The sequence below is a fragment of the Hemiscyllium ocellatum genome, chromosome 34, assembly GCF_020745735.1.
Source record: "Hemiscyllium ocellatum isolate sHemOce1 chromosome 34, sHemOce1.pat.X.cur, whole genome shotgun sequence".
In the NCBI taxonomy this organism is placed as follows: domain Eukaryota; kingdom Metazoa; phylum Chordata; class Chondrichthyes; order Orectolobiformes; family Hemiscylliidae; genus Hemiscyllium; species Hemiscyllium ocellatum.
The window spans coordinates 16,483,622-16,494,041 of NC_083434.1; the positions used below are offsets into that span (position 1 = coordinate 16,483,622).

Consider the following 10,420-nt stretch of genomic DNA (forward strand, 5'->3'; position numbering starts at 1 on the left):
TGTTTGTTTGTTTGTTTATTAGGATGACTGAAGACATTGTGTTTAGCTTGTGTCAAAAGCTTCATTTCTTTGGCACTGAATCCATTCATCTCCTTTAGACTGAACCAGATTGTTTGAAATAATGAAATAAATAATTTTGAGAAATGTTTAGACATGCACAAGGCTTACAAGGTTATTAGTCATGTGCTGGAAATGAGATTAGAATAGTTAGGTGGTTGTTTCTGACTGGCAAAGATGTAGTGGGCTGGAGGTCTTTTCCATTGCTGTAGTTCTGTATGACTTTATGTATATAGCACCTCTCAAGACCTCAAGATATTCCAAAGTACTTTAAAGTCAACTAAGTACTTTTGAAGTCACTGTTATAATTTTTAAAAAAATTTAACCTAGTCTTCTCATCCACCTGTTCTGAGGTATAAATGCACCTCTGAAACAGGTGTGACTTAAACCTGGGCGTCCTGCTCCAGTATTAGGGACATGAGGGCTTGTTAAAATGTTGATATCTTCAACTCTGATTGAAATCCACATCTTGCCAATCACTGAGATCATTTACTTTCACCTCTGTAACACTGGTCACATCATTCCCTATCTAGCCCTCTCTACTTCTGACGCTCACCTTTGTCAATTCTGAGTTACAATTGCTGCTGGCTTCCCTAGACAACTTCACCTCATACAAATAACCTGTGCTGCTGTCTTGTGTTGCACTGTGGGAGACCAATGATTCCATCAAACCAACATGACCAAAAAGCCAGTTTGTTCCTTCAGGCCAGGAGCAGGGAAAAAGTTATATCTCCTAAAACTTCTGTTATGAAGAAGAAAATAATAATACTGAGTCAAAACCAGATTCATGGATATTGGTGGTCGCTCTTTGCTCCTGAAGAGACAGATTCTCTTACATATTGAACGCACCCTGGATTGAAACTGTTCCATTGTGATTGACTGCACCCTACTAATAAGCCTGTCTTCTCTTGATAGAGCTGTTAATGACAATTGTTGAAATGATTTGTTTCATTTGTAGGTGAAAAGGACATTGTTATTTTGGGAGACTTCAATCTGTCACCTGATGTGAATGATTTTGACCTCCTAAGAAAAGAGAGATTTTTTCACTGTGTTCCAGCCAATACTTACACAAATATTAGCACTAAGAACCCCCAAGGTTCAAAGTCTACAGACAACATCTGGATCAGTCGCTCACTCAAGAAAACATATTCAGGTATGCATCAAATCTAATGAGGGCAATTTGGTGGCCATGCAAATTGTACAATTTGTTCTTTTTTCCTTAGGTAAAAATTGTACAAGTCACATGTAGATATGTGGTTAAATTAAATCATTTGAATGCTCCTTTCTAACTAACATTTTTCAGAACTACACTTACAATGTAATGCAGTGGTATTTGGTGGAATAGATGAACCAGAGTCCAGTATGCTTTGTGTTTGCTGTTTGTCATGCATGCAAATGCTGCATGAGAATACAAATCCTCGTAAAACCATTCCACTCACTTTTCTCTTTACTCAGGGACGCAATGAAAACTATAATCCAATTAAGAATCCAAAATCTGTGTGCAGTATGGTGGCTTAGTGCTTAGCATTGCTCCCTTATAGTGCCAGGGACTAGGGTTCAATTCCAGCCTGGGTACTGTCTGTGTGGAGTTGATACATACTCCCTGTGTATGCATGGGTTTACTCCAGGTGCTCCAGTTTCCCCCCACAGTTCAAAGTTTAGGTGCATTGGCCATGTTAAATTGCCCATAGTGTCAAGTTAGATAGATTAGCCAGTGTAAAATATAGGGATAGGGTGGAAGGCTGGGTCTGGTTGGGATATTCTTCAGAAGGTCAGTGCAGATTTGATGGGTTGAATGGCCTCTTTCTATACTGTAGGTATTCTATGATTTCTTGTCTGGAAATGGTGCAATCAATTTTTCCCATTTGTAAATTCCTGTGTCAGTATTTGAAATGGAAGTTGTAAGCTATTCATGTATTGCTATAAATTACACCTTACCAGAAGTGTTGCTGTACATCCCATAGTTGTCCATCTCCATATTGCTTATACTTCAGAGAAAATCCACTGATCTAATCAACTATATTTCTCTAATGCCTGACATTTTGTTATTTAACATAAAATACTTATCATAAAAAGGACCCATAACATAAAAGGCCAGAATGTATACTTTAAGATAATGGTAAAAATTACATCTGTATTACTCAGTCCATCCTTCACTTCAGGGATTCAATCAGTCTTCACTCCCCACCATGTGATGCTGATGATGATGGATATCTTCTACAGTGCTGGTCAAAAGGTTCATAATATCATCTAATACACTACTTGAAACACAAAAAATTACGTACTTATTTATAGAACATTTTTTTCTTTATAATCTCTTCGAAATCTTATGTTTTTTGCTTCCTATTATCTGAAGTTGCAGACTTGCTAACAAAGTTCAACTAATACCATTTACTGCCCATCATCTGGTCCTTAAAGTCAATCATTTATGTATGAACCCAAATGATAACAGTACTTCTAAGATTATGATTTGTTATGTTATATAAGGGATTAAAGGGATATGGGGCTAAGGTGTATAGACGTTGAGGTGTTGATGTCCAGGGAGGGCAGGTTCCAAGGACTGAGTAGTTTATTGTTGCTTGTATATACCACAGGGTTTTTGTAGGTGAGGCTGATTTTTATCCTGTCAGATATCCACACTACTTGTATTTCTGGCAACATGGGTCTGAATACTATCAGCAAAGATCCCAGATGACCATTTAGTCATCACCTTTTGCTAGAAGCATTGCAGCATCCTCCTTTTTTTTCTTATCAGATTCTGCAAAGGTTATTTTATCAGGGGATTTCAGATACACTCACTGTAATGACTGGGTGGGGAAGTAATGGCTCAGAATAGGTGTTAACCATGCTCTGTAGATGAATAAAGAGATATTTGTCAAGGTATTGCTTAAATTGACAGTATACCATTCACACAAAACAAGTAAACTTTGGAAAACAATAATTTGCATTTTTCACGAAATGAGAAAACTCCCCTTGAATTGCAGAACCATTATCAGAGGAACATACAAATTAGGAGCAGGAGTAGATCACTTTGCCCATCAAGCCTGCTCTGCCATTCAAGAAGATTGTGACTAATCTGATTATTCCAAATTTCCATCAACCCCCAATCATCTTTTGTCATAGGTGAATTTTGCCTTTAAGAGAGTTCACCTTTAAGGACTCCTTGTGCTGTGTGTATATAATGCTGTGACTCTGGCAGATAGTCTGCTGCAATATCTACTTAACTTTTTAGCGTGTTAATTAAACAGACCTACTGACATTATTGGTCTCTGATGAGAGTCTGATTATTAAAACAATATCATTAACCTAAACAGGGGTAGAAAAAAAACATGCTGATGAGACCTATTGTACTTGAGCAGTCACCATGGAAGTTAATCTACAGGTCCAACACATGGTTGAGATTGATAAATCATGTTAACGTGCATGAGACAATCCTGGTTATCTTTGTTTGTTACAGCACTAAGATTGGTGAAAACACAGCATGGCAGTAAGCAGACAAATCCTTCTAAAGAAGCCAATTTAACTCACTTGAGAAAGGCAAGTGATCAGACTGTGTGTTGATGATGCTGAACAAAGCAAGATCAAGGGCATATGATCAGGATGTCCACAAAATTCCCTCATTCAGATGTAGCAGACTCCTAATAGAATTTAAAATGCTTTAAATGTTTTTCTGAACTATGGTTTCTAGATTTGGATGTGCCTAATACAGAAAAATAGGACATTAAGGTTTGTTTAACAGCTGGGAATGCAGTTCTACATAGAGTCACCACATCAGGACCATTAGCCCAAGAGTTAAAAGATCCCAAAAGGTGTGGATCACATTAGAAAGCTAATTAAGGATCAGATTAAACTTCGATATTCATTGATTAAAATTTATATCATTTAGACAGAAGCTTACAGGACCCACTGGCCACTTTGAGGATTTGCAGAGGAAAAGGTTCATTATATGATCTTTCTGGTAGGGAGCTCACCAGTAGAACTGTCGGGTTGGTGGTCACATCCAACAACAAGTAAGTTTTCCAGAAAGATTTGTTAGACAAACAAAAAGCTTATAGCATCAAAGAGCTACTGAAGAATTGACACAAATATGAAATGATACTCAAAGGTCAATGAAGCTTACAGATCCTAACTTCGAACTCAACACTTGATACAATAATTTGAAGACTCCAATATAGCAAGCCATGTGAAAGGTGTAGTCTTGTGCATGCACCAAGAAATGCTTCGCCTCCAATCAAATTTGCAAGGCAGGAGGCAAAAATGGCCATTTCAATCAATATACTAGAGCAAACACTGAAGTAACTACAATGAAGGGTGCACCAACCCATATAAGATGTAAACAGAGAGTATCCTCAAGTTGGAATAAAGACGATTCTGCCAGGGATGAATACTGATCACCAAACTGAAACTGGTGACACACACACAATAAGAAAGACTGCTGAGCACTTATTTCACACTGAATCATGTGGAAAACGTTCACATTATCACTATGACTAGGAGTTTGCCAAAATTCAAATTATTTGTCTTCCAGAAGCTATAACATTGACATGAGGCAAGTGCCAATTTCCTACTCCTGTGACCTCCAAATAAAAGTGTACCAGACATGGAAAGCCCTCATGAAACTTATAAATGTAGATCCTTCAGCATACAAAAGTTCACCAATTCCATGTTCAGGAGCAATGGTGCTGGAGTGGAAGTATAATCAATCCTACAGATGTTCCATATCATGGACACAGCTGGGTCAGCTATTGCAGATCTATCAGCATGTCATGACCTAACACTAGTCACAATCAATGGAAGCAGTGATGCCATGCGTGGTTTACTGGCCACCATGGTTTGTGAATGAGTCTGCAGAAGTCATGACATTCTTTATTCCATTCTCAAAATACTGTTTTCATCAATTTCACTTTGGTCTCTGAGTTAAGCAAGGTTTCTTTTAAGCTCACATTGGTTGCAATTTAATCTATGTTCAAGGACCTATCTGTATCGATGACATTGCTGGGTTAGGTAGAACAAAGCAAGAATATGACCATAATCTGCACTTATTGCTCCAAGTAGCAGACATTGAAGTTTTCAGCTGTCAAATATAACAACAATGTCATGGATCATCTTTTTGATTTTCTTTGTTCCAATATGGGCTCACATCCTGATCCAAGTACTATAGAGGACATAAGTCATGACAACTACTCAGACAATTTTGATCTTCAAAAATTTCTAAGTCTCTAATTTCCTTCCTGTGTTGCTCAAAGATCTTCATTACTAGTGGAATTATTGAGAAAGTATGTTGCTTTACTGTTGCATGAGGACTGCCAGCACTGAAATAGTCGGCATCAAATTCTCTGGCCATGGAAATACAGCATATTTGAAGATGCCTTACTGAGCATGTCTACAAAAAGCAAATTGTTTGCATTGGCTTCAAAAGCTGTCTCATGAGCACATTCCAATCACTCTGATATTGAGTGAGAACCGTTAGCTATAGTTTTGAAGTTACGTTTTGTATGCCTCTGTAGTCTGCAAAAGATTTGTGGTAGCAACTGATTGCAAATTATTTGGAGATGATGTGGTGAAAACCATTGACCAGTGTATTGCCAAAACATCAGTGTTTCCTGATTTTAAAAATCAAAGGGTATAACTTTGAGATTTAGTATAAACCAAGTACCCTGGTGGTCACACTCCGCAGACTATCCAACCTGGTGAAAACAGAAGGTATATCCTGGGATCTGCAAGTTGATTTCATTACAATAAAATTTTAAGATCTGACTTAGTATCTTTCACTGAATTCAAAAGTAAGCCACCAAGAGAATATACAGAAAAAGATTCCATGCTATAGAAATTATACAAAAACATTGTTGAAGGATGAGTTCATTCAATTCAGCATGTCCATGAACACAAGAAACTTTGGCTTTTTGGGATGAGCAAAGCATCTCCCAAGGTGTCATTTGTAAAGGAAGGAAGGAAGGTTATCATGCCAAAGTGATTATGACCTGATACTGTCCAAAAACTTCACTCATGTGGGCATAAATGGAATAAGAAGACTTGTAAGAGAGTTAGTATATTGGCTTAGGATTGGCAGTGATTTCTCTACTTGTTAAGAACTGCAAGGCACATTAAGAATATATTCCAAATCAGCACAAAGAACCATTAATACTGTGTGAATTCCCAGTCAATCCTTGATGCCGAATTGCATTACAGGGTTTTAATGTTCATGGAAATGACTTGCATAGTTCTTGTTGACTACTTTTACCCCATCATTTGTCAATACGTCGAGTACAGCTATTATATACATTGAGCTGCATTTTAGATTATTTGGCATTCCTAAAGAGATTATTAAATATAATGCTGCATAATTTATTGGCAAGCCAAACTAGGACATGTGAGAAAAATGGATTATTGGTCTCACTGCTTCTTTACATTATCCCAGGTCCAAGATCTAACTGATGGCATGATTCACAGAGTGAAAAATCTAATCCTCCAATGTCAACCAATAAAGCAAAACCTGCTCATTAAAACTTTGCATTTGAAAGCATCACCACTGAGTGTAATTATTCAGTCACTGGCAGAGTTCATGTTTGGCACACCAATTTACTATAATACCCAAAGTAAAAATGATAAGCATGCCTAATAAAAATGTAGAATTGTCAAAGTTACCACTGGGACAGTAAATTTTCATTCAAAATACCTGAGAACATACATAATGACCAGCCAAGGTGAAGAGAATACTCAAAACCAGGATCAGTCAGTCAGAACTAACGGCAAATCAGGTCTGTTTGAGTTTCCCAATCATTGCTAGTCCTGTTGTGTAATGAGCAAGATTCCAAATGCAAATAGAAATGACAAATAATAGCATTGACAACTCCTGGCAATTAATGGCACCACCAAACAAAGTCAGCATCCCAGGATACAAGTATAACATCTACTGGGTACCACAATACCCTATTATGAATGTAGTGTTTTGGAAAATACAGTTTTTGTTCTTTGAAGTCTAGTTTTCATTCTTTCTAATGGAAGTGGGCAAGGGGACAACAGTCATTCAGTGTCAGAAGTAGCTGCTCATAGTTATTGGCCAGGATATCTTAGGCAGGAAATCTCCTTTCCCCGTGCACCCCCTGACAAGATCCTTCAGTATCCTATATAGTTGTGTCTTACTCTTGCAAACATCATGAGATACAAGCCAAGCCTGTTCGTCCTTTCCTTCAAAAACAAACCCACCTCACCAGGTATTAGTCTAGTAAGCATCATGGTGGCACAGTGGCTCAGTAGTTATCACTGCTGCCTCACAGCACCAGGGACCCGGGTTCGATTCCAGCCTCGGTGCTCCAGTGTCCTCCCACAGTCACAAAAGTGTGCAGATCAGGTGAATTGGCCATGCTAAATCGCCCATAATGTTAGGTGCGTTAGTCAGATGGAAATGGGTCTGGGTGAGATACTCTTTGGAGGGTCAATGTGGACTTGTTGGGCCGAAGGGCCTGTTTCCACACTGTAGGGGATCTAATCTAGTCTCTGCACTGCTTCCAATGCACTTGCATCCTTCCTTAAATAAGGAGCTAATCTGTACATTACTAAAAATGTGGTCTCACCGATGTCCTGTGTAACATCCCTAAAAAAAAATCAATGTAAAAACATCAACACACATCCTAAAATCAGTATAAGAACACAGTTATACATATTTTTAAAAAACATTAGAAATTGAGGGAGATAAGAGACTCCACAGTGCTTCTGCCCTCAACCTGAAGCTGGTTGGAGATGAAGTCGGTTCGTTCAGCTAATGCACCCTCCCACACACAAACTGAGTATAACACTGAAAAGATCTTCCCTAACCATACTCACCTGGTTACAAGCAGCGCACTTCACACTGTGACTTCCCACCACTGCCACCATCTCTGCCCCCAATGCCCTCAGATATGGCTGCTCGGTGTGGCTGCAGCTGCCATTTCCTCTCCCTCCTTGTCTTTCTGGAGGACAATCCATGAAATCTGCTAACATTGCCGCTGTCTGATCCTCTTGGTCCTTGGGCTCATCGGTTTTCTCAGTCAGTATCTCCTTTGCTGCTTGTTTGAGTCTTCCTTCTACACTCTCCCTTCACAGTGTCAGTGACAATTTCCATGCCTGTGTTCTCTATCTACACCTGCAGGTTTGTTGATCTAATGTAGAGCATAAATACTCAGACATTATGGTACATTGCAGTATTTGAGGTATTTAATTTTTGTTGGTTTTTCAAGAGTGCCAATTGATAAGGTAACAGTTAAATAAAGTTTGCTGTATTTTTATGTGAGGTACTGGTTAATCTGTTTTGTTTTGAATGTTGTGTGCATTCAGGTGCAATAAAAGCTGACAAACTATATCAGTAGGTTTAAGGATGAGTGATTAATCATTTGGTCAAAGAGGTAAGTTTTAAGGAATATGGTAAAAAGAGCAGAGGGTGTTTTAGAGACATAATTTACCTCCATGTTGTATACTTTCATAAATAGTACTGATAATATTTGGTGCAAAAATAACTTCAATTGTTTGAGTTCAATTTTATTTCTGATTTAAATTTGACTTTGACAAGCAGTCTGATATTTTTAAGATTTACCTTTTTTGTTCAAAATTCAGATATTGCCATATCTTACAATGTCAGGTTAAGAAGAAAGGCTTCCTTTCTGTCTGTCTGTCTGTCTCTCTCTCAATATGTTTGCAATTTTGTTTTCCCTATGTTATGCAGGTCATTGGGCTGTTGTTAGGGAAGGTCTCACCAATCCCTGGATTCCTGACTGTTGGTCATGGGGTGGAGTTGCGTCTGACCACTGTCCATTATGGGCAGAATTCTACATAGACAAAGACTTAAATAGGAAAGTGCCATTTGGAAACGGCAGTGCAGTGACTGTTGAGCAAGCCGATGGGAGCACAAAGGATGAACGGTGACACACAAAGGCTGCATACCATGTTGTTACTGGACATTTATGTGTCAATGAAGCCAGTTAGTGACTGAATGTGAAAGCATCTAATCTGCCTTTTTTAACGATTAAGTTGTGATGTGATTTGTTTCTACTACAATAAGTATGTAATAGAGAAATGTAGTCAAATGTTCATTTTTGGAGGGGAACTGGAGTAAGAAGAGACTTTTAAATTGAAGGAAAGATACTTTATGCCAAGTGAAATGGCAATTTAACGTAATGTTATTAATCTACCCTATTTTGGAAAAGAAAATGGAATTGTGTTTAGTTTCTTCTTCCGTTTTTCCAGTTCAAAAAAACTTCAAGGTACTGCACTATTCAATTCAATACCACTGATGTAGCTTGAATTCAGAAGCTAAATACAAAAACTACAGTTGCTGCTGGTATTTTGTGCTTTGGATAACACATTATATAAAAGGTTCAATTTGTACATAAACCTTCTCAAAATAGTAAAACAAAAAAATTTATTTTGTGATTATTGCACAGAACTTTAGGATATATTGTTCCTATTCTGATATTAGCAATATAAAAAGAAAAAAAAATTCTATTTGTACTGATCTTGTATTGGTACAGTACTTTATGGAGAGTGAAAATGTTTGGTACGCTAAGATTGCGTCTGTTGCACATTAGTAACATACTGCTGGGGTAATTCATAATTTGCTTGAACCCAGGGAGTTTTAAGGGATGAGTCTGCATTCTGCAGTAAAATGGTGCTAGCACAGTGTAGCTAGATCCACAGTCTGACACTTGAACATTGACTGTCTCCAGTGCGCCTGTGACTAGAATACCAAAATGGTACCATTTATGACTATTACTATCATTACAACTTGTAATATGAGACTGTATGTTACTCTGAAATTGCACCTTTGATTAAAAAGCTAATAAACTTAACCATTGTGAGCAAATTGTTGATGCACCTGTCATTGTTGAAGATATGAAGATGATTAAAATACTTGTCTGATGCTAATTACAAAATGTTATCATTTAAGCATCACAATGACCTCTTTATTTCTGAAAGAAAGAAAGTGCTCTCTCTTTGTCTTGCACAGCCTAGTGTCAAAAACTTAATATAAGTTAGGAATGGGTTGTGACTGGTTAAAGCTGTTGATCCAGCAAGAAAAGAAAATTGAGCATCATGCCTACTTAATACCGAAAATATCAAAGAATTGAGCTTTAGTTTGAAGGGAGAGTTGGCAAGCATTACAAATGCCATAAACTTTGCCCAATATTAAAAGGGACTTTTTTCTGATTTAGTATTGTACAATATAGTGAAATATTGTACCCCTTATATAATTTGAAAGCAAGGATGGAAAAACAAAACATTGAATAAAAGGCAAAGCAAACACTCCTGGCCATGTCCTGTCCACCCCTTGGTTTGTATCCTGTCTCCCACTCCTTATCTTACTTTTCCCCCACACCCTTGACCCTATCCT

General features: G+C 37.8%; 1 protein-coding gene across 6 annotated transcripts in view; it reads left to right on the forward strand.

The window, feature by feature from the left end:
- eepd1 (endonuclease/exonuclease/phosphatase family domain containing 1) overlaps nucleotides 1-9,894 on the forward strand; it is a 151,693-nt gene extending 141,799 nt beyond the window's left edge. For 5 of the 6 annotated variants that reach the window (XM_060849847.1, XM_060849848.1, XM_060849851.1 and 2 more), the window contains 2 exons: nucleotides 1,016-1,210; nucleotides 8,756-9,894. In XM_060849847.1, coding sequence (XP_060705830.1) covers nucleotides 1,016-1,210; nucleotides 8,756-8,955 — 395 coding nt within the window. In that variant the 3' untranslated portion in view covers nucleotides 8,956-9,894. Of the gene's footprint in view, nucleotides 1-1,015; nucleotides 1,211-8,370; nucleotides 8,430-8,755 lie in introns of those variants that run through there. The other variant, XM_060849853.1, reaches the window with a different exon arrangement.
- Nucleotides 9,895-10,420: the final 526 nt, after the last annotated feature.